At 37.5% G+C, this 25,506-nt stretch overlaps 1 protein-coding gene across 1 annotated transcript; it reads left to right on the top strand.

Annotated features, from left to right (window-relative positions):
* The first annotated feature begins 111 nt into the window (after positions 1-111).
* LOC134824851 (erythroid differentiation-related factor 1-like) lies at positions 112-25,427 on the top strand. Its single transcript, XM_063836828.1, has 20 exons — positions 112-584; positions 740-851; positions 3,561-3,628; positions 3,996-4,177; positions 4,533-4,698; positions 4,975-5,064; positions 5,339-5,418; positions 5,637-5,741; positions 5,980-6,132; positions 6,344-6,448; positions 6,749-6,858; positions 6,946-7,108; positions 21,227-21,398; positions 21,579-21,682; positions 22,125-22,267; positions 22,516-22,678; positions 22,896-23,015; positions 23,846-23,985; positions 24,129-24,291; positions 24,570-25,427. The coding sequence occupies exons 1-20, from the start codon at positions 125-127 to the stop codon at positions 25,158-25,160; spliced, it is 3,390 nt and encodes a 1,129-aa protein (XP_063692898.1). The 5' UTR covers positions 112-124; the 3' UTR covers positions 25,161-25,427.
* Positions 25,428-25,506: the final 79 nt, after the last annotated feature.

Genomic DNA, 25,506 nt, shown 5'->3' on the forward strand with positions numbered 1-25,506 from the left:
AAAAAGTGTGCAATATCATTAGAAAAGGACTGCTTATTTTAATTAAAAACAAAGTTACGAATCTTTTTCACATTTCGATTCACATATTAATACAATAAAACTGTTTAATATTAGAGGTATAAGAATGCTTACATCAGCAGAAGAAGAATTAAACATAGACAGAGGACATGTTAACAAAGCAGAAAACACTCAGCAAGTGAAAGAGAAACACAAAGAGAAACTGAAAACTAAGGAATCTGTAGAGATTCCAGGGAAAGAATCGGATATTGATAGGGGAGTAGCAGTTGATAACAAAATCTCAGTTCAGATCGGAGATATCGTCTTAAGTGAGATACGGGTTGTAGGAATTCCAAAAGAATCTAAACTAAATGAAACAGTCACCACCAGCGGGAAGTTTGTAAGTAGCGAGAAACAACAGGAAGAAAAATGCAATGAGGCTCATAGTGAAAAAGAAAGAGAAAGTGAAAGTGATAGTAGCAAAGAAGGTAAAACAGAGAAGATGTTCAGAACGCTTTCTATAGAGACGGATATAAATGTGGCACCAGATAACTGGCTGAGAGGAGACGAGAAGCTGGCTCCAATGGGTCAGTTACTGTTTTTAAGCAATGTTTTATACTTCACCCTTGAGTTTTGTGTTTTCCGTACGAGAAATAACATGACGTCATACCACGTGACATGACGTCATACCACGTGACATGACGTCATACCACGTGACATGACGTCACACCAAGTGTTTCAGTACAAGAGTCCTGCTACTGGTCTATTAGTGATGCTCCTGAACTCTCCTCAATTCACATGGCTGCCCAGCACGCTAAGAAACTGCTATCTGCTGACGTGATCTCGGACTCCAGGTCGATATAATTCAGTTTCACTTTAAATTTCACTTTCACTTGCTGAAACACGTATATACCTTTAGATAACTTCAGCTTGTATTTAAACACTGCTCTATTTTAACATACTACCATATTATTATCTCGTATAGAATGTAACAGTTGTTAGTTGGCTGATGTAACTGCCTTCTGTAAGCGCCTTCTACACACTAATATCACAATATGAAAGGTTTCGTTTAATTTGCATCATAAAAACAGTTACATGCGCTGTATCTCATTCTGTGTGAAAGGGTTATAAAAGTTTAAGAGTATTTAGGATGTTTTACTGACTTTGAAAGTGGAAGTATCCCAACTTTTGAAGAACTAGAAACAATATTGACTTAGGTACAGAAAATAATCAAGTTATGCATAATGCAGTCTATGATCACTCAACATAAAATATCAATAATATCAAGACGCAACTGTGAACTGAACCACTTAACCAATGTAATAGAACACCAAAAAGCGACTTGACACCTGATGAGCAATTTATTAATACTTTAGGCTCTCCTCCCCAATTATGTTATTACGCACGCAGTTGAACCCAATCTTCAGTCCATTAAACAATTATCAAGACCAACCTTCAGGAAATTTATTTGAAAACCTGATATAACACCTTTGTTGTAGAGGTCCAAGGCAACCGCATTGCTTCGAGTACCAAAAGGGAACCACCCAAGGAAATTTTCCCGGGGGGACTATCATAATAGTCGCTTGTAAAAATAAAACAGGGGCCAATAAGAATGCTGCGTTAAACTTAACACAAATTTACCAAAAGGAAGTCTCTCCCAAACATTACGGCTTAAAACTGGCAGTGTAAAACTTTGGGGGGTTACTTCCTCGGGGGGGGTTTTTGGGGGTTGGGGGGGGGGGGGTGGGGGGGGTGGGGGGGGGGGGGGGGGGGGGTGGGGGGGGGGGGGGGGGGGGGGGGGGGGGGGGGGGGGTGTTTTTGGGGGGGGGGGGGGGGGGGGGGGGGGGTTAAAATTGGGGGGGGGGGGGGGGGGGGGGGGGGGGGGGGGGGGGGGGGGGGGGGGGGGGGGGGGGGGGGGGTTTTAAAGGGGGGGGTTTAACCCCGAAATTTTTGAATTTTGTCCTTAAAAGATTTCAATATTCATAAAATTCAAGAGAAGTAGGAAAAAATTTTAAACCCCGTTTATTGAAGTTTTATTAAAGTCGAGTTCTTTGTGACGTTTATTAATAAAATCCCAATGTCTTTGAGCCCTCTCCCCAAATACGGGAAATTTTTTCTCAATCTGAAAAGTTCGGGCCGAGAAAGTTGAAAACTTTTTAAACCTTATTAAAAAAAACTTGGCTTTGGAATTCATTTCATTTAAAATTCTTGCTTTGGGAAAATCTAAATTTAATTTTGAAAAAAAAAATTTGGGGAATTTCTAATAACCAGGTTCAACAAAAAAACCCAAAAATTCCTGTAATTTTTGATTTTGTTCAAAAAAATCATTATCCTTTTTCAAAGACCCCCAAAAAAAATACATTAATTTTCGGCCCCAACCGGAAAGCCCCCTTAAAATTTTAAAAAAAAAACGAATCGCTTTGATGAGAATTTTAATACTTTTAAGTTCTTTCAAAATTTTGTATAAGCACGCGTTTGGAAAATTTTAGATTTAAACAAACGGAATCCACCCCTTTAAGAAAATTTAATTCCCGGGAATATATTATTTGTTGTAATGAGTTTCATTTCAACCACATTCCTTGGATAAGTGAAGAAAAGATTCCAAGTTGCTAGCGAAAATTGGTAGAACAAAATAATCTGCGGGAAAAAAGTATAAGCGGGGGCGTATTTAAAAATACAAACCCAAAAAACAATAAAATTTTCAATTACCATTTTAATTGGTTAGCAGGCTTAAATCTTTTTACTTGGGGTTTTGCAGGGGGGGGGTTTTTAACCGGGCAATTTGAAAACCTGATACCCAATGAAATTTTTACGGAAATGCTTAATGGTAAAAGTCAGAAGAAAAATAAAAAATTCAAGGGAATATTTAAGAAAAATTTACCCCCGGGTTAAAAACGTTAAAAATATAATTCTTTCTAGTCCCCTGCTACACGGCATGTAAACAGGGATTGGCTAGTTAGAGGCGGTCCGTGTAGGCCTTACACTGTGCTTTCAGCAATACTCATAAGTATTTCCGTGGCTGTGGTTGCAATGCGCCTAGTCTACTGGAATGATTCTTCGGAATTTCGCTGGATTGCACAACTTTCGTCTTGGTAGATTCCAAACACAAGGAAATTTTCCTTTTGGTTGTTAATATACTCAATGATGGGAGTACAGTGTATTGGCTATGCCCCGCTTACTAGTTAAGCCCTTTCTAGTCCCCTGCTACACGTAACGGCATGTAAACAGGGATGGCTAGTTATAGGCGGTCCGTGTAGGCCTTACACTGTGCTTTCAGCAATACTCATAAGTTCTAAGTAATGACTTGTGAGCCTCATTTTCCCCTCAATTAGCGAGAAAATTTCCCTCTTCTCTTCGGAATCTGAAAGAGTTCGACCTGATGAATCGATTGAACACGTTTAAACTTTTATTACATACTTGGAAACTATAGACATGTGAAATATCATATGCCTATCTTAAAAGTTCTTGCTGTGACAATCTTCTAAAGTTAAATTTGGAAAAACGTGGTCCATCTCGTGCGAACTTTCCTAATGACCAGGGTCTCTAACAATAATACCACACAGGAACATTAAGAAGCTACTGAAGATAGCAAAAGACGTGGAAGAAGTTAGCATGGCAGTTCACAGAATAGGTACTATTAATATTATACTTATATTGTACCTTACTGTCATGAAGATGTAACTAGGTGAGCCCGAGCTAATAGTCGTTACTAGTGTGCGGCTTTACCTGTAGTCTACAAGTAGAGCCGCGCACTGGTAGCGACTATTAGCTCGGTCTCACCTATTAGCTCGGTCTCACCTATTAGCTCGGTCTCACCTATTAGCTCGGTCTCACCTATTAGCTCGGTCTCACCTAGTTACATCTTCGTGACAGCTAAATTCATTTGATTATTTATATTTGAATATTGCGCTCTATTGAATAAAAAATACAGTTACAGAACAGAAGACTCTCATATGTTTACCTCGCGTATTTCACTATTTCACTATTTCACTACTCAGGTAAAACGCTGTTACTGGACGAGTTTCCAATAGAAAGTTACATTCCACAACGTCACGAGAAGCTAAGTAAGAAGAAGAAGAAGAAAAAGAAGAGCGCAACTCACGTCAATACTATATCTAAGTTCTTGTATCACACTCTACTGCAGAATAACCACATTGAAGCCCCCGATTCTAATGTTGTGGTGAGTGTAATGGCGGTACTTCGCTTTACTTTCGCTTTACTTTCGCTTTACTTTCGCTTCCTTATTTAAATTACTGGACGATGAACGCAACACCAAACAGTAAACATTGTTTTATTTTTATGTTACTCTAAAATGTTAAACAAATAAAATATTCAATTTTACATCAGATGAATTAATATAACAAGATAACTATATTTTTCTTGGAGAAGTTATCTTTTGACTCTTAAGGTTGCGAACAAAATGAAGAAGCAGACTTTAGGCTAGAAACTTTATAAGATAACTATAACAAACAAATATTACTTTCACTTTCACTTTCTCTTTCACTATCTGTTTAGACTGGGCTTTCACATACCAGGTCAGACGAAAGTCGTTAACTAATAACGATATAATAGTTGGAATGGGAGACCCACTCTCCAAGATAACGCTGGAATTACCACAAGTTCTGAACAGTAAGCTTTACTCGCCTCCAGACTATAATAGGACTGTGTTTTGGGAGTTTGAGGATATCCAGATGTTACTAGGTTAGTCATAATACTTTCACTTTCACTTTCACTTTCACTTTCACTTTCACTTTCACTTTCACTTTCACTTTCACTTTCACTTTCACTTTCACTACAATCTTTTTTCTTTAGTTTGATGATATCCAGATGTTACTAGGTTCTGTATTCTGTTTACTTGTGCCCTTGTGGCGTGTTTTCTCCAGCTTGATACAACATAACATCATAACACGTGTTATGAAATTACACCACGTGGCATGACGTCATTATACCACGTGACATGACGTCACTATCTGGCAGGTAACAACATGCCCATATTTGGAGGGGGAGAGTACCCAGCTATCAGTCTCAAACTACGGGATATGAAGGAGCAGATCAACGTTCTAACTGGTTAGTATTGGATATTACAACTAGCAGTTATTATTATATTCCCACGGTTCATTCTAATGTTTTACTCACGTTTTAGTTGGAGTTTGATAAATATTTTTGGATTGATTTGTTTTATATTTTCACATTATGCTCGATCATTAGTAATAGTAAGTACAGACAACATTAGCAATTACATAAGCAATCGCATTCTTTGTCTATTACTTTATCTACTTTGTCTATTACTTTGTCTATCACTTTGTCTATTACTTTGTCTATTACTTTGTCTATTACTCAGGTATTGACTGCTGGCTTGATAACCTAATATGTAATGTTCCTGAGTTGGCTATGTGCTGGCATTTGGACGGGTTTATACAGGTACTTTTACTAATTACTTTCATTTTAACTCAAAATGGGATAATTGCTTTCACTTTTACTAAAATATCCAGGTTACTTTATTTCACTTTTACTGTTATAATATTACTAAATACAGGTTACTTGTTTTCCTTTACACAACAAACAATCGACACTTCATCTCTTATCATGAGTCGACCCAAAGATACGAGCTTCTGTTTCACTTTCACTTTCACTTCCAGGGATACGAGTTGTACAAGACAGAGGAGATACCTGACCTTGAGAACTGCAAGTTTGACCCCGTTGTCATTAAAGACCTCGCCACTAACGTACTCAAATTCTTAAAGGTATGATATCCCTAGCACCTCTAATTTTATTTTCTGTTTCACTATTTATTTCACTTTCACTTTTATCATTTTAGTTTCCATCAATTTCTTGGTGTCATTCTGTTCTTTGCATAGTGTTGCTTCCCTCGCCGGTTAACGTCAATATTTCTCATTTTCTCTTTCTCTTTCCAGAGCCGATGTGTTAACATTTCACTTTCTCTTCCTAAAACAGTGTTAACATTTCACTTTCTCTTTTCAGAGCCGATGTGTGAAGGAAGGACACACTTATTGGTTGTACCGAGCTAAAGGTGACGATATAGTGAAACTATACGATCTCAGTTCTATTTGTACCGGTATCAACCTCACTGAGATGAACCCTTTCTCTACTCCTGTAGCTATGCTGTGTTTTAAGGTACTTATTGACAAGATCCCGAAAACTACTTATGTAGTAATAGAGCTTAGTTGAAGCTTAGTAAGAGCTTTATTATAGCTTAATTATAGCTTTGTGCGTGCTTAGTTTGAGTAGATTATTAACCAGCGACTCTGAAATAATTAATCTACAATTCCATTTGTTTGTCCCACTCGTACCCCCAGTCTGTTGTCTTACTTCCCTGACTGTTTAGGTAGCACAGCGACTATACGAAGAAGCACGCCCTGAGGACCGCAATACAATTTACACACTTTTACAGAACACCCTCAACCTCATACCCTCCAAAACTTACCCTCAGGTAATTTACATTATGTTGTTTGTTTCCTAGGAATGTCTTTCAAATTAATCACTTAGTCGAATAGAGATTCAAGAAAATCGATTGACATTTCTTAAATATACTATGCCGGGAATCGGTCGCGAGGGCGGAATTCGCGAGGGGGAGGTATGCGACTAAAAACGACCAGTTAATCCTCTACATTAGTGCTTTTCATTAACAAATCAGACATATTTAGTAGTCAGGGCTATGTAGTCACGTGGTATGCGGTCACGTGGTATGTAGTCACGTGGTATTACACCCCAGTAACAGACTTTCCTTCAGATGGAAGCTACTGCTCACTTCATGATTGCAGACTTATTCCTTTCCAACACGTTTACAGTAACTAAAGAGAAGAAAATCAGACTTACCGTTCAGCCCCTCTTCGAGTGTCAGTGAGTCAATCAGTTTCGCTCTCTCTTTCTAATCTCACTTTCACTTGCACTTTGAATTCAGTTGCACTTTCACTTTCTCTTCATCAGGTTTGAGAACCTGCCCAACCTGTTTGAGTGTTCAATTAAGCGCGATCTTCTTGACACAGCATGGGAACCTCCTCAACAGCAGTATTATTGGAACAACATTGCACCTGATTTACAGGTTCAGAAGAAAATGTCACTGACGCACATTGTAGCCGCGCTTGATTTGGTGAGTTGTCATAATATAATTACTCTCTTTTAATATAAAAGGTCTCTCAATAATAATCTTCCATTATTTGAAAATGGGACAGACTTTTGAAAATGTGAATTTTCGTTTTGGAAAACTTTCTGCAGTAAGCTTCCTCCGACCGGAATCAAACTTCCAGCACCTCAATTGTGTCAAATGGCATCTATAGTTGACTGACTAATTGGTTACTGGATCGAAATTCAGTCAAAACTGTAAAATTTCGGTCCTGGAAATTTCCTCTTCAAAAACTGAAAATGGGACAAGAAATTGGAGAATATGATTTTACCATTTTTTCGGCGATTTTGACTTCCAGTACCCCAATTTGGTCTCATACCATCCTCAGTCAACTGAATAATTGGTCGCTGGGCAAAAAGTCCATCAAATGTGTCAAATTTCTGTTCAGAAATTTTGATATTTGAAAATGGGACAGACTTTTGAAAATGTGAATTTTCGTTTTGGAAAACTTTCTGCAGTAAGCTTCCTCCGACCGGAATCAAACTTCCAGCACCTCAATTGTGTCAAATGGCATCTATAGTTGACTGACTAATTGGTTACTGGATCGAAATTCAGTCAAAACTGTAAAATTTCGGTCCTGGAAATTTCCTCTTCAAAAACTGAAAATGGGACAAGAAATTGGAGAATATGATTTTACCATTTTTTCGGCGATTTTGACTTCCAGTACCCCAATTTGGTCTCATACCATCCTCAGTCAACTGAATAATTGGTCGCTGGGCAAAAAGTCCATCAAATGTGTCAAATTTCTGTTCAGAAATTTTGATATTTGAAAATGGGACAGACTTTTGAAAATGTGAACTTTCGTTTTGGAAAACTTTCTGCAGTAAGCTTCCTCCGACCGGAATCAAACTTCCAGCACCTCAATTGTGTCAAATGGCATCTATAGTTGACTGACTAATTGGTTACTGGATCGAAATTCAGTCAAAACTGTAAAATTTCGGTCCTGGAAATTTCCTCTTCAAAAACTGAAAATGGGACAAGAAATTGGAGAATATGATTTTACCATTTTTTCGGCGATTTTGACTTTCAGTACCCCAATTTGGTCTCATACCATCCTCAGTCAACTGAATAATTGGTCGCTGGGCAAAAAGTCCATCAAATGTGTCAAATTTCTGTTCAGAAATTTTGATATTTGAAAATGGGACAGACTTTTGAAAATGTGAATTTTCGTTTTGGAAAACTTTCTGCAGTAAGCTTCCTCCGACCGGAATCAAACTTCCAGCACCTCAATTGTGTCAAATGGCATCTATAGTTGACTGACTAATTGGTTACTGGATCGAAATTCAGTCAAAACTGTAAAATTTCGGTCCTGGAAATTTCCTCTTCAAAAACTGAAAATGGGACAAGAAATTGGAGAATATGACTTTACCATTTTTTCGGCGATTTTGACTTCCAGTACCCCAATTTGGTCTCATACCATCCTCAGTCAACTGAATAATTGGTCGCTGGGCAAAAAGTCCATCAAATGTGTCAAATTTCTGTTCAGAAATTTTGATATTTGAAAATGGGACAGACTTTTGAAAATGTGAATTTTCGTTTTGGAAAACTTTCTGCAGTAAGCTTCCTCCGACCGGAATCAAACTTCCAGCACCTCAATTGTGTCAAATGGCATCTATAGTTGACTGACTAATTGGTTACTGGATCGAAATTCAGTCAAAACTGTAAAATTTCGGTCCTGGAAATTTCCTCTTCAAAAACTGAAAATGGGACAAGAAATTGGAGAATATGATTTTACCATTTGTTCGGCGATTTTGACTTCCAGTACCCCAATTTGGTCTCATACCATCCTCGGTCAACTGAATAATTGGTCGCTGGGCAAAAAGTCCATCAAATGTGTCAAATTTCTGTTCAGAAATTTTGATATTTGAAAATGGGACAGACTTTTGAAAATGTGAATTTTCGTTTTGGAAAACTTTCTGCAGTAAGCTTCCTCCGACCGGAATCAAACTTCCAGCACCTCAATTGTGTCAAATGGCATCTATAGTTGACTGACTAATTGGTTACTGGATCGAAATTCAGTCAAAACTGTAAAATTTCGGTCCTGGAAATTTCCTCTTCAAAAACTGAAAATGGGACAAGAAATTGGAGAATATGATTTTACCATTTGTTCGGCGATTTTGACTTCCAGTACCCCAATTTGGTCTCATACCATCCTCAGTCAACTGAATAATTGGTCGCTGGGCAAAAAGTCCATCAAATGTGTCAAATTTCTGTTCAGAAATTTTGATATTTGAAAATGGGACAGACTTTTGAAAATGTGAATTTTCGTTTTGGAAAACTTTCTGCAGTAAGCTTCCTCCGACCGGAATCAAACTTCCAGCACCTCAATTGTGTCAAATGGCATCTATAGTTGACTGACTAATTGGTTACTGGATCGAAATTCAGTCAAAACTGTAAAATTTCGGTCCTGGAAATTTCCTCTTCAAAAACTGAAAATGGGACAAGAAATTGGAGAATATGACTTTACCATTTTTTCGGCGATTTTGACTTCCACTACCCCAAATTGGTCTCATACCATCCTCAGTCAACTGAATAATTGGTCGCTGGGCAAAAAGTCCATCAAATGTGTCAAATTTCTGTTCAGAAATTTTGATATTTGAAAATGGGACAGACTTTTAAAATGTGAATTTTCGTTTTGGAAAACTTTCTACAGTAAGCTTCCTCCGACCGGAATCAAACTTCCAGCACCTCATTTGTGTCAAATGGCATCTATAGTTGACTGACTAATTGGTTACTGGATCGAAATTCAGTCAAAACTGTAAAATTTCGGTCCTGGAAATTTCCTCTTCAAAAACTGAAAATGGGACAAGAAATTGGAGAATATGACTTTACCATTTTTTTGGCGATTTTGACTTCCAGTACCCCAAATTGGTCTCATACCATCCTCAGTGAACTGAATAATTGGTCGCTGGGCAAAAAGTCCATCAAATGTGTCAAATTTCTGTTCAGAAATTTTGATATAATTTGAAAATGGGACAGACTTTTGAAAATGTGAACTTTCGTTTTGGAAAACTTTCTGCAGTAAGCTTCCTCCGACCGGAATCAAACTTCCAGCATCTCAATTGTGTCAAATGGCATCTATAGTTGACTGACTAATTGGTTACTGGATCGAAATTCAGTCAAAACTGTAAAATTTCGGTCCTGGAAATTTCCTCTTCAAAAACTGAAAATGGGACAAGAAATTGGAGAATATGACTTTACCATTTTTTCGGCGATTTTGACTTCCAGTACCCCAATTTGGTCTCATACCATCCTCAGTCAACTGAATAATTGGTCGCTGGGCAAAAAGTCCATCAAATGTGTCAAATTTCTGTTCAGAAATTTTGATATTTGAAAATGGGACAGACTTTTGAAAATGTGAATTTTCGTTTTGGAAAACTTTCTGCAGTAAGCTTCCCCCGACCGGAATCAAACTTCCAGCACCTCAAATGTGTCAAATGGCATCTATAGTTGACTGACTAATTGGTTACTGGATCGAAATTCAGTCAAAACTGTAAAATTTCGGTTCTGGAAATTTCCTCTTCAAAAACTGAAAATGGGACAAGAAATTGGAGAATATGATTTTACCATTTGTTCGGCGATTTTGACTTTCAGTACCCCAATTTGGTCTCATACCATCCTCAGTCAACTGAATAATTGGTCGCTGGGCAAAAAGTCCATCAAATGTGTCAAATTTCTGTTCAGAAATTTTGATATTTGAAAATGGGACAGACTTTTGAAAATGTGAATTTTCGTTTTGGAAAACTTTCTGCAGTAAGCTTCCCCCGACCGGAATCAAACTTCCAGCACCTCAATTGTGTCAAATGGCATCTATAGTTGACTGACTAATTGGTTACTGGATCGAAATTCAGTCAAAACTGTAAAATTTCGGTCCTGGAAATTTCCTCTTCAAAAACTGAAAATGGGACAAGAAATTGGAGAATATGACTTTACCATTTTTTCGGCGATTTTGACTTCCAGTACCCCAAATTGGTCTCATACCATCCTTGGTCAACTGAATAATTGGTCGCTGGGCAAAAAGTCCATCAAATGTGTCAAATTTCTGTTCAGAAATTTTGATATTTGAAAATGGGACAGACTTTTGAAAATGTGAATTTTCGTTTTGGAAAACTTTCTGCAGTAAGCTTCCTCCGACCGGAATCAAACTTCCAGCACCTCAATTGTGTCAAATGGCATCTATAGTTGACTGACTAATTGGTTACTGGATCGAAATTCAGTCAAAACTGTAAAATTTCGGTCCTGGAAATTTCCTCTTCAAAAACTGAAAATGGGACAAGAAATTGGAGAATATGACTTTACCATTTTTTCGGCGATTTTGACTTCCAGTACCCCAATTTGGTCTCATACCATCCTCAGTCAACTGAATAATTGGTCGCTGGGCAAAAAGTCCATCAAATGTGTCAAATTTCTGTTCAGAAATTTTGATATTTGAAAATGGGACAGACTTTTAAAAAGGTGAATTTTCGTTTTGGAAAACTTTCTACAGTAAGCTTCCTCCGACCGGAATCAAACTTCCAGCACCTCATTTGTGTCAAATGGCATCTATAGTTGACTGACTAATTGGTTACTGGATCGAAATTCAGTCAAAACTGTAAAATTTCGGTCCTGGAAATTTCCTCTTCAAAAACTGAAAATGGGACAAGAAATTGGAGAATATGACTTTACCATTTTTTTGGCGATTTTGACTTCCAGTACCCCAAATTGGTCTCATACCATCCTCAGTCAACTAAATAATTGGTCGCTGGGCAAAAAGTCCATCAAATGTGTCGAATTTCTGTTCAGAAATTTTGATATTAATTTGAAAATGGGACAGACTTTTGAAAATGTGAACTTTCGTTTTGGAAAACTTTCTGCAGTAAGCTTCCTCCGACCGGAATCAAACTTCCAGCATCTCAATTGTGTCAAATGGCATCTATAGTTGACTGACTAATTGGTTACTGGATCGAAATTCAGTCAAAACTGTAAAATTTCGGTCCTGGAAATTTCCTCTTCAAAAACTGAAAATGGGACAAGAAATTGGAGAATATGATTTTACCATTTGTTCGGCGATTTTGACTTTCAGTACCCCAATTTGGTCTCATACCATCCTCAGTCAACTGAATAATTGGTCGCTGGGCAAAAAGTCCATCAAATGTGTCAAATTTCTGTTCAGAAATTTTGATATTTGAAAATGGGACAGACTTTTGAAAATGTGAATTTTCGTTTCGGAAAACTTTCTGCAGTAAGCTTCCCCCGACCGGAATCAAACTTCCAGCACCTCAATTTACTCTAGTAGCAGGGAATAGTTGAGTGTGCACTTCGATGTATACGATTTCTGACAACACAGGGTTGTTTGTTAGATCATTCTTAACCAAAATCGTTTAGGTACGCAATTTGTGTCGCTAGACATAACCCTACAGGGCAAATTTTCTAAATTACCCTCAGTCGCGTATACGGGATTTTTGTATTTCAGCTCCTGAAGGTCATAGAGACTTCAATTTTAGCTTAAAATTACCGCAATGGCCATATTTATATACAAGTTATGAAGCAACATAAGGTCTCCAGTGCTTTGTTTTATAGATATTGACAAAAAACTGTTTTTTGTCTCAGCGAACCAAAAATGGGACTGAATTTTGATAACTTGAACTAGGAAAATCGTAGAGACTTGAATTTTAGCTTAAAATGAGCGCAAACATCACATTTATATACAACTTATAAAGCAATATAAGCCCTTTAATGCTTATTTGTTAAGATATTGACAAAAATCGGTCATTTTGGCTACACGCGTGAGGAAAAATACCAAATTGGGCAACAACTTTGGTCTTTTTTTTACCAGTTTTGTGCTCAAGTTATTTAAATGTGCTTTGATGTTGTAGATCGGGTGTTTTCTTCCAATATGGGTTTCGGTATAAATTCGGAAGCACCCGGTTCATGGGTGATAGGGGTTAAAAACCCTAAAATGTCAGGCGATGGGCGAGACAATTGTCTGAATTTGGTTATAAAAACACTTGCACTCTTTGCTAGGGTTTGCTTTTTTCTGCTACATCGATCCGATTTCTAACTACTAATCATCCGCATCTAGATCATTCTCTTTTAGATACATGATTTCTATAAGGTACATCCGGCATGATGTAAAGTCTATATCAAAGCATTTTAAATGTGGTCTTAACAAGTTGCAAGATATTCAAATTCACTAATATAAAACAAAGATTGTAGGTTATCCTTCTTTTACATAATATTGAGTAATTGTGGGCTTTTTGAGGGGGAGGCTATAAAATGGCCGAATATAACTTTAACGTAAACGACCCAATAATAATATTAAACGTAGAATGAAACTACTTAAAACTTATACAGATTCATGGTATCCTGTTTCAAGACGCTTGCTCCTGATTTTTAGCAACAATATCAACTGAACCCACGACGTTGTAATATAATTGTGAGTAGGCAATCACTTGATCTATAACTTTTGAACGGTAGTTTGTGAAAATAATTACATTCTACAAACATTATCCGCTCCCAGTAGTAAGGGGAAAAGTGGCATTCCGTTGGATTTGAATGTTCACAAGGATTTCTCAACGGAATATGGTAGTTAGGACCCCTACGAACATAATTAGACTTGTTGCCAATTTTGTATCTCAACAGAAACACCACTTTTACCACTTTTTACCACCTTTGTACCACCTTTCTGGTTTGCCAAATATCTTTAGTTGTGAACGTCGTAGAAGGCTGCAAATTAACCTAGAATGTTTATCTTATCAAGGAGTAAAACTTTTGTATGAAAAATTTTGACATTTGACAATCAGCTAATTGGATAATTACCAATTAGTTAATCACCAAAAAAAGTGAAAATTTTTTATTGGCTCAAAATGATTGAAATCGTTTGAAACACGGAGAAATGTAGTTTTTAGAAAAACTTCAAAAATTGTTCACTTAAAAATTTTTTTCGAGACTTGGAAAAAAGTTTGAAAATTTTAAAATATTTTTTTCCGCCAAAAGTGATCGAATTGCATGAAACGTGGATAAAAATGCTTTGCAGAAAAACTTCGAAGATTTTTAGATTGGGGAATACTAAAATCATCAATATTTGAAGTTGGAGTTCAGTAAATCTCGACATATTTGATATTTTAGTAATTAGGAATAGCTTAGCGGAAAGGGCTGAACCTGAAAAAGGTTAACCACACAATATTAGAGTTTCATAACTAATTACAATACAGCTTTATCAAATTCCACATAAAGAAACAGCACAAAAGGACCATTTAAGATCGAACCGATTTTACCTGCTGTACTATCATTTTATTGATTTCAATGATCAAAACCTCTGTACCGTCAATCTTGCCAATCTATACCGGGTATCTGAATGTACCGGACCTCTTATTTACCTCTATAATTAGACCCAGTTATGCAAGAAATGCGATTTCTCACAGGGATTTCTTTTAACTGTGCACTTTTTGTCACTCTCGCAAGAGGCCCGGTATTATAGGGGGGTATAGGAAGAGAGTGTAAATATACCTTTCATCATCCACTGTGGCTTTTTTGTATTGTGAATGCGCATGCCAATTCGTTTGCTATGCCAGATACCTCAAATAACCCCCCTATCTCATTGCCAGGGTCGGGATAGAGCTGGAGATAGCATCGAGAGGTTGCTAGAAATAGCTAGATTTAGAGTAAACTGGTGGTAGCTGGGTGGTGCTAGCATGGATGTAGCAGAACGTAGCTACACGGGGTTTCATTGGAGTTGGTTATTTTAATGGCCAAAGAGTGCCGGAACTAAAGTTACTTAAGATTGCAGTTGAGGGGCAGTGTAAACCACGGTGTAGTCAGGGACACAGAGCTACAGTGCAGGAGTACTGCAAAAGAACAGTGCAAGTGATACAGTCTGCAACAGTAAAACGCCGAAGAAGGAGATAAGATTGTGACTGCAGAGGAGGAGAGGAGCTGGAACCTGATTGTGTTTGGGTTGAAAGAAGAGGAGGAAGAAGAGTGTCCTGCTCTGGTAACTGCATTTTTGGAAGAGGTGGAGTGAGAACTTATTTTCAAGCGACAAGGTTGGGTTGAAAGCAACCAGGTACAGCTATCCGACCTATTAAGATCACCGTCCTGAGCTTAACAGCCTTTCATCAGAATCTGATGAAAACAGAGAGACTGACCCACCTTTTTTAGATCCAACGAAACCCTTTATATAAATCGACTTTACCGCATGAATTACTTCATGGTATCTTCTTATCAAGGCTACAGACCTTGCCGTACCGGATTTATTGATCAAAGTGAGTCTCTTTAGCCCTCTTCTTCTTTAGAGCTTTAGGTTAGTGATCAAACTCTTCGCAACTCGCTCTTCACTGGATCTATCAGGACAGATTCACATCTTTTTAGGTCTCAACCAGCCTTAGTTTTCCTGTTTTCATCATGTAGTACGTTCTGCTACCTCCATTTTAGCACCACCCAGCTTCCATCAGTTCACTCTAAGTCTAGCTTCGTCGGCGTTTTACTGTTGCAGACTGTATCACTTGCACTGTTCTTTTGCAGTACTCCTGCACTGTAGTTCTGTGTCCCTGACTACACCGTGGTTTACACTGCCCCTCAACTGCAATCTTAAGTAACTTTAGTTCCGGCACTCTTTGGCCATTAAAATAACCAACTCCAATGAAACCCCGTGTAGCTACGTTCTGCTACATCCATGCTAGCACCACCCAGCTACCACCAGTTTACTCTAAATCTAGCTATTTCTAGCAACCTCTCGATGCTATCTCCAGCTCTATCCCGACCCTGGCAATGAGATAGGGGGGTTATTTGAGGTATCTGGCATAGCAAACGAATTGGCATGCGCATTCACAATACAAAAAAGCCACAGTGGATGATGAAAGGTATATTTACACTCTCTTCCTATACCCCCCTATAATACCGGGCCTCTTGCGAGAGTGACAAAAAGTGCACAGTTAAAAGAAATCCCTGTGAGAAATCGCATTTCTTGCATAACTGGGTCTAATTATAGAGGTAAATAAGAGGTCCGGTACATTCAGATACCCGGTATAGATTGGCAAGATTGACGGTACAGAGGTTTTGATCATTGAAATCAATAAAATGATAGTACAGCAGGTAAAATCGGTTCGATCTTAAATGGTCCTTTTGTGCTGTTTCTTTATGTGGAATTTGATAAAGCTGTATTGTAATTAGTTATGAAACTCTAATATTGTGTGGTTAACCTTTTTCAGGTTCAGCCCTTTCCGCTAAGCTATTCCTAATTACTAAAATATCAAATATGTCGAGATTTACTGAACTCCAACTTCAAATATTGATGATTTTAGTATTCCCCAATCTAACAAGAATTTCGCCGCGGTAAAACCACGCACGATCAAATTTCCCTACTGCCTACAATGTAATTGTTTTACTTTATTGTATCCCAGAGTGGTGTTTGGCGCACATGTAACATGATAATCGTTTTCGATATATTTGGCGTGCCACGTGCAGAACTTGAAAATTCTGCGCGCATTTTTGTAGTGTCGCGTTGATCTGTGTACGTGTGGTTTGGTTGTAGATCATTTCATATTTTGCGTGATTTGTTTCGTGTTAACGATGTGTATTATGTCACGTCATATTATTGCATCGTCGTAATAAGTATGCCAACTTTTTTGACTGGAATAGAATATTCTGTCTCATCTTAGTTATTATAACTATAAGTATCTAACATAAACTAATACATTTTGATGCTTACTCGACACATCTACAGCACCATCGACTATATAATAGGAATCCTATAATATAGGAATCTTTAAAAGCATACCGCAATCTTGATCTTAGTTGCTTCTTGAATGTAAATGTAAAGTAACATCTGTTCTTAAATATGTAAATGTAATCGCTTTTTACCATTCAGTGTCAATCAACTGTTAAATAATCGGCCACGAGTTTATCAGCTGATGTAATAATTTAGTTTGTTCTGAATTTTATCACTCGGTAATTTATTAAAAAACTAGCGGCAATAGCGGATGAATAGTGGAACCTAGCGGATGCCTAGCGGATGCCTAGCGGAGAGCTAGCGGAAATTTAACAGTCGTCAAGCACCTAAAACTGGTTGCTATGCCTGCAATTAATTAACACATAACTGGCGTCGCGCGCGCAAAATAGGTTCCTTTTATACACATAATTATATGGGAGTGGTCTATATTGCGAAGGAGCAGACTTTTGTCATCATCGTAGGACCGTCGAGCCACCTCATATATCCAAACCCGATTACTTATTCCCTACGATCTTTTTGCCTTCGGCAAGAGCAGGGAAAAAAATCTTCGAAGTTTTTCTGCAAAGCATTTTTATCCACGTTTCATGCAATTCGATCACTTTTGGCGGAAAAAAATATTTTAAAATTTTCAAACTTTTTTCCAAGTCTCGAAAAAAATTTTTAAGTGAACAATTTTTGAAGTTTTTCTAAAAACTACATTTCTCCGTGTTTCAAACGATTTCAATCATTTTGAGCCAATAAAAAATTTTCACTTTTTTTGGTGATTAACTAATTGGTAATTATCCAATTAGCTGATTGTCAAATGTCAAAATTTTTCATACAAAAGTTTTACTCCTTGATAAGATAAACATTCTAGGTTAATTTGCAGCCTTCTACGACGTTCACAACTAAAGATATTTGGCAAACCAGAAAGGTGGTACAAAGGTGGTAAAAAGTGGTAAAAGTGGTGTTTCTGTTGAGATACAAAATTGGCAACAAGTCTAATTATGTTCGTAGGGGTCCTAACTACCATATTCCGTTGAGAAATCCTTGTGAACATTCAAATCCAACGGAACCCTTAAATCGACCAATTTTCCCCTTACTACAGGGACAAAAGGATTTCGCGATTATTTTGGCCAAATTTCGCGGTACCGCGATTTTTAACAGACTATACATTAAACTATACATAAAATTTGTCGCAAAAAATGGGAAAAATCGCGATTCCGTACATGCCGCGATTTCCTTTTGTCCCTGTCCGCTCCTACTATGCAATTACTAGCCTCTGGACTAACTCCCAATCATCTGTCCATATAATGGTGTTTCTGGACAGATAGATGGTGTATGATGCCCTCATGCTAATTTCAGCGATCTTCATGCAGGCCTTTTTCTCTTTAGTGTTTACGTTCAAGGTGCAGTGGTTCATAAAGGTTTGGAGGCTGCAGTTGTAAATGCCTCGAACTCGAACTCGAACTGCTACTGTCTGGAGCTTGCAATCTCTTCTGTCAGCTGCTAATATCTCTTCATATTCTTTTATCTTGATCAGCAAAGTTCTCCTCATTCAGATGCACCTTCTTCGCTTTATCTGAATAGATCACTACATCTGGTCTCAGTGGTATTACACTAATGTAATGTCTAACAATAACGTTCATAAGTGCTAAAATTTCGAACTAGCGGACCATATTGGAGGAGAAATTTGGGACAGTTTTTTGCTTGGAAATACTGATTTAATCGAATTTTAACCACAAAAATGACTCCCAATAATATTCTTATGGAGAGTGTGGATAAATATTAAATATTTAAAATAATACAGGTTTGACTATAATGAAGTTGTGTCAATAATCATGTAAAGAATAATAGACAACCTACAATCTTAGTTTGGTAAACCAATTTGGTATCTTTCCTGTTTAGCCAAAATTACTCAATATGTAAAACTAAAAGAAGGATTATAACCTACAATCTTTGTTTTATTAGTGAACTTGAATATCTTGCAACTTGTTAAGACCACATTTAAAATGCTTTGATATAGACTTTACATCATGCCGGATGTACCTTATAGAAATCATGTATCTAAAAGAGAATGATCTAGATGCGGATGATTAGTAGTTAGAAATCGGATCGATGTAGCAGAAAAAAGCAAACCCTAGCAAAGAGTGCAAGTGTTTTTATAACAAAATTCAGACAATTGTCTCGCCCATCGCCTGACATTTTAGGGTTTTTAACCCCTATCACCAATGAACCGGGTGCTTCCGAATTTATACCGAAACCCATATTGGAAGAAAACACCCGATCTACAACATCAAAGCACATTTAAATAACTTGAGCACAAAACTGGTAAAAAAAAGACCAAAGTTGTTGCCCAATTTGGTATTTTTCCTCACGCGTGTAGCCAAAATGACCGATTTTTGTCAATATCTTAACAAATAAGCATTAAAGGGCTTATATTGCTTTATAAGTTGTATATAAATGTGATGTTTGCGCTCATTTTAAGCTAAAATTCAAGTCTCTACGATTTTCCTAGTTCAAGTTATCAAAATTCAGTCCCATTTTTGGTTCGCTGAGACAAAAAACAGTTTTTTGTCAATATCTATAAAACAAAGCACTGGAGACCTTATGTTGCTTCATAACTTGTATATAAATATGGCCATTGCGGTAATTTTAAGCTAAAATTGAAGTCTCTATGACCTTCAGGAGCTGAAATACAAAAATCCCGTATACGCGACTGAGGGTAATTTAGAAAATTTGCCCTGTAGGGTTATGTCTAGCGACACAAATTGCGTACCTAAACGATTTTGGTTAAGAATGATCTAACAAACAACCCTGTGTTGTCAGAAATCGTATACATCGAAGTGCACACTCAACTATTCCCTGCTACTGGAGTAATTGTGTCAAATGACATCTATAGTTGACTGACTAATTGGTTACTGGATCGAAATTCAGTCAAAACTGTAAAATTTCGGTCCTGGAAATTTCCTCCTCAAAAACTGAAAATGGGACAAGAAATTGGAGAATATGATTTTACCATTTTTCGGCGATTTTGACTTCCAGTACTCCAATTTGGTCTCATACCATCCTTAGTCAACTGAATAATTGGTCGCTTGGCAAAAGGTCCATCAAATGTGTCAAATTTCTGTTCAGAAATTTTGATATTTGAAAATGGGACAGACTTTTGAAAATGTGAATTTTCGTTTTGGAAAACTTTCTGCAGTAAGCTTCCTCCGACCGGAATCAAACTTCCAGCACCTCAATTGTGTCAAATGGCATCTATAGTTGACTGACTAATTGGTTACTGGATCGAAATTCAGTCAAAACTGTAAAATTTCGGTCCTGGAAATTTCCTCCTCAAAAACTGAAAATGGGACAAGAAATTGGAGAATATGATTTTACCATTTTTTCGGCGATTTTGACTTCCAGTACCCCAATTTGGTCTCATACCATCCTCAGTCAACTGAATAATTGGTCGCTGGGCAAAAAGTCCATCAAATGTGTCAAATTTCTGTTCAGAAATTTTGATATTTGAAAATGGGACAGACTTTTGAAAATGTGAATTTTCGTTTTGGAAAACTTTCTGCAGTAAGCTTCCTCCGACCGGAATCAAACTTCCAGCACCTCAATTGTGTCAAATGGCATCTATAGTTGACTGACTAATTGGTTACTGGATCGAAATTCAGTCAAAACTGTAAAATTTCGGTCCTGGAAATTTCCTCCTCAAAAACTGAAAATGGGACAAGAAATTGGAGAATATGATTTTACCATTTTTTCGGCGATTTTGACTTCCAGTACCCCAATTTGGTCTCATACCATCCTCAGTCAACTGAATAATTGGTCGCTGGGCAAAAAGTCCATCAAATGTGTCAAATTTCTGTTCAGAAATTTTGATATTTGAAAATGGGACAGACTTTTGAAAATGTGAATTTTCGTTTTGGAAAACTTTCTGCAGTAAGCTTCCTCCGACCGGAATCAAACTTCCAGCACCTCAATTGTGTCAAATGGCATCTATAGTTGACTGACTAATTGGTTACTGGATCGAAATTCAGTTAAAACTGTAAAATTTCGGTCCTGAAGATTTCCTCCTCAAAAACTGAAAATCGGACAAGAAATTGGAGAATATGATTTTACCATTTTTTCGGCGATTTTGACTTCCAGTACCCCAATTTGGTCCCATACCATCCTCAGTCAACTGAATAATTGGTCGCTGGGCAAAAAATCCATCAAATGTGTCAAATTTCTGTGCAGACTTCAGAACTAATGAAAGTAGGTTTAAGATTTATTTCTAACTCTGTACTTCACATGAATTCAAATTCATTTGTACGACTTTATTTCATTTTCACTCCTTCCTTTTTTCACTTTCACTCCAACTTTATTTCACTTTCACTTCTCATTATTTCTACACCACACAGGTATCTCACCAGTCCGATAGTTGGGCAGTAAAGCTCCAGAAGCTTCTCCTCTTCAAAGCAACAGCTATATTCCTGCACGAGTCTCAGAGGTGTCAGGGTTCTGCTGTCTTCACTAACGCCCTGCTCAGTCTTACTACTATTGATGCTTACAATTCTCTACTTTACTTTAAAGGTAAGTTGCTGTTACTACGTTAGTTTATAGATGTCAAACCTTTTATTTGTGCTTGGTTTTATGCTATTTTTGAGGAAATTTGACATATTTTATCGGTATGATCCACAACTTAAATATTATGTTCAAATCTCGCTTGTGTCTTTATGTGTCCTAGGTTAATTATAAACCTCTTACCCCCAGATACGAAGTACACACACGGGTACGGGTATGACATATTACGTTGCTTAGTGCTGTGTCACGTGGCTGACACGTTACTTACTGAGATACTGTCTGCTAATATGAAGGTTAGTTTAAATACCATCCTCTGCAAAGTTATTATTAGGTAGCAGTCCTGTTCCTGGAAGAGTTTGCATCTTTGTCACTTCGCCACATATGACGCCACATATCACCAATAATGGTGTTCTATCACTCTCTGGCTTATAACACATGTGTTTCAATAAGAACATGACGTGATATACTGCAACTGGTTCTTCTCCTTATTTTACATAAATATATGGTATGTCGTACACGTATCTGAAACTGTGGAAATAAGGTTTACAAATGTACACATCTAGTAACAACTGCAAAGAACAAACATTCAAAAAATTTAAATTATAACTTATCTTTGTTCATCTGAATGGTTTTATTTAACAACACTATAACAATTAAACAGTTAACTCCCCTACTCCTCCTAATTAATTAATTAGCACTATAACAATTAAACAGTTAACTCCCCAACTCCTCCAGAGCTCCACATCTCTGTCTACACTGGACAGCATTCTTCTCAGTCTCAACAACTACGCAAGAAGTTTTGATATAAACTGCACCAAGATATTTGAGTGGTGCTATTTTCTGGTGCCTGAGGGAAATATCAGTAAACGTGTGTTTAGGTGAGTTTTGTGACGTCATAGGTAACGTGATATGACGTCATGTTAGGTTTACAATTAATATTGTTTCACACAAATTGGAAACATAATTCGACTTAATTACCAGGAAATTTCTAACATTAATAATTTTATAACGTGTAACATTTCTACTTTTCTAGCATTGAGCACGTGCAAAATGACACGTAACATGTGACCCACCTAACACGTGACCCACCTAACACGTGACCCACCTAACACGTGACCCACCTCAGCACCCAATATGACACCAGAGAAACAGGCCTACTGCTGTGTCTTGACATGTACTTAGAAGCGAGTGAGTACGAGAAAGACTGGTCTGTTAGGAAGCTGGGGTTCGTGTACAACGAGCTAGCTTCTTATAATTTGAACCTTATCTCACTTGAGGAGACTATTCAGGTTACTTGAGTTTAGTTATCCGTACAATTAACTTATTAAATAATGGTTACTAACTTGGTCGAACATCAATCGTTTGGTTCCGAAGAAGTTTATTTTATTTATTCAGACCGAGACTTCAATTAGTTGCTCGTTCAATTAAAAGCTTGATCTCAATTATTAACCACTTCACGTGATCACTTAATTGTAAATCACAATAAAATTAATATCGACATTCCAGGAAGACGTTGCTAAGAAGCTACTAAAACAGAGCTTCGAGCACTACAAATCAGCCCTGAACCACTTCCAAGACTGCACAGATATACACAACATAGCTCTGGTGTACAGCAACTTGGGAAAGGTAAATAAAATACTAATTCAAAACATAATGATACATAAGATCAGCACAAATATTCATAAAAATATAATTTTTAAATTATTTAAATTATGAAATTAAATAATTAATTTCAATAATTAAGAAACTGTTTACACCAATAAAATATTCAAAATCCCTAAAAGAAATCAAGTCATCCTAAAATGGTGATCAGTACATATCAAGACAGCTAGAGTAAAAATTTGTTTCTCCAAGCAGCTCTATCATCGGCTAATATCTTAAGCTTATTAGGATCATTCAAAGAGTTAAGTTTTAAACCTCTACGGGTCAAATCATTCACAATAATCTTGAACAAATTCTTACGATGCGCACCGACGCGCCCTTTACAGTTTGTTGTGACAGCAAACTTTAACGCTAATGCAGCGGGGGAGTCATCAGCACTACGCAAGATATGACCTAGGAGCTTCCACCTTGCTTTAGGGACACGATCTGATAGCTTTACTGAGTTACATCTTAGGTATAAGTTTGCATTGGATATTGTTCCATGAGGCCAATAAATGTTCAGTAATGATATAAGGTGTTTTCTATGGCAAATGTCTAGTTTTTCTAGTGACTTTGCAGTAGGACACCAACTACTGCAATTGTACATGATGATTGATACAATTTGGGCTTCGTATACTGCTATCTTTCTGGTAACGGAGATATTCTGCTGAGACCAGATCTTGGTGAACTTATAGAAGGCATTGTTCCCAGCAATGCATCGAGCAGCTATATCACTTTCACTACACAACAATGACCCGAGAATCTTACTCTTCCGCCAATCTTCATTTCCACGTAACATATTTCAATTTCAATAGGTTATGAGGATATCCGGACAGTTACAAGCTCGTTTCTACTACGGCTCTGGAGAAAGGGGCGAGTTGTTGTATGAAGAGAAAGAGTTTTACAAGGAGGCTATTGGTTACTATAACAACGCACTCGACACTCTTCGTAAACCGTCAGTACTTAATATTTTATTTTTAAAAGACAATTTGAGAAAAATCTAACATTGTGGATATTACAATTTTCGACATTTCTCTTCAACGATTTCTGAAACTATTTCCCACGTGACATCCCGTCATTACGTGACACTCCCCTCAGATCAGTACAGAAAGATATCTGGTGTGCAGTATCTAACGAGTTATCAGGCGTTTACTTCACCATGGCAACAGTAATGCAGGATTGCAGTGCAAGTAGCAGTGATAAGGGGGAGGTTATCAGAGAAGTTACAAATCTTTACAACAAGTCACTCAGAATCAGTGAGGTTAGTCGTGTGCTTTAAATATAAGGTTACGATGAAAATGTAGGTACCGTGGATGTAGCGTGTAAGGTGTTTTACATCGAACCTTGCGTGGCTCCAATATGTAAACCAAGTTGGTATACATATTTGAGCGACGTGATAGTAAGGATGCAAACCTTATTCCGTATTTCTATATTTTGTGCTCTCTCGCAATTCCAGGCCAGGGTATATAGTACAGTAGACGGATTATCCAATAAAAGCAGTCAATAACGTTTTATTATATTGAAACTGAACATTTGCAGGGGCTTGTTCGGGAAGGGTTCACTCCCGCGACTGGTAGAACAGGTGGGACCCACCACAAGCTAGCAAGTCTATACCACGCGCAGGCGCGCGACACCTGCCACAGCGTGCGCAAACTCAAGCGCTTATTCTCCCTCTCTGACTCCAACTACCAGAAAGCCATGTCCTACTTTAAAGAGAGTGGGTTTGAGATGGAGTATATACAAGTAGTTATGGAGTTTGTTGGGTTACTTCAGTACAGTTCTACCGCGCCTTGTTCTGCACTATCAGCTTGTAGCACACTTCTTAGCAAACTACCACGCTATTTAAAGGTTGTTTCTCTCGGAACTTCCAGGGAAAATGAACAAGTCAAGATGCTGTCGTTGCTGAGGGATCAGACTTTGTCGCTGTTGAAGTCTATAGTGTTGCTTGTTAAGCAAGGGAAATCTGTGGATGGATTTGTTTGTGAAGGAGCAAGTGGGGGTGGTGGCGCTGGGCATGATGCCAAGATGCTTTACGCTGCAGCGTTGCGGGGGTTTCAAGGGTTTGATGTTCAGAATGGGGTGGTGGTTTTAACGAAACAAGTTTCGGATGTTTTGAAATTGTTAGAATAATGATCAATATATTTGAATCTGAAAACGATTTATTTAGTGAAGTTTTGAGACGTTTTCTAGTCAAAGGGATAATAATTTATGAATTTTGGTGGCATAAAATTTGTTGATTTTTGTAAAAATTTAACCTTAAGTAAGAAGATTATTTTATTTCTAAAATTATTTTGTGAAACATTAGATATTCGTGTAGAGTGAGAATGTGCAAGTTTTGATCGGCCTAAGTTTTCTAGTCAAATATTCAATTAATCGAAAGCTGTGTTGTATTTGTATAACAAAATAATATATTGCTTCAGTGCCATGTTTATAAGCACCCCCACACGCCACAATCAAATTTAATCTCATATTGGAT

The sequence above is a fragment of the Bolinopsis microptera genome, chromosome 13, assembly GCF_026151205.1.
Source record: "Bolinopsis microptera isolate Bmic1 chromosome 13, MBARI_Bmic_1.0, whole genome shotgun sequence".
NCBI lineage: Eukaryota > Metazoa > Ctenophora > Tentaculata > Lobata > Bolinopsidae > Bolinopsis > Bolinopsis microptera.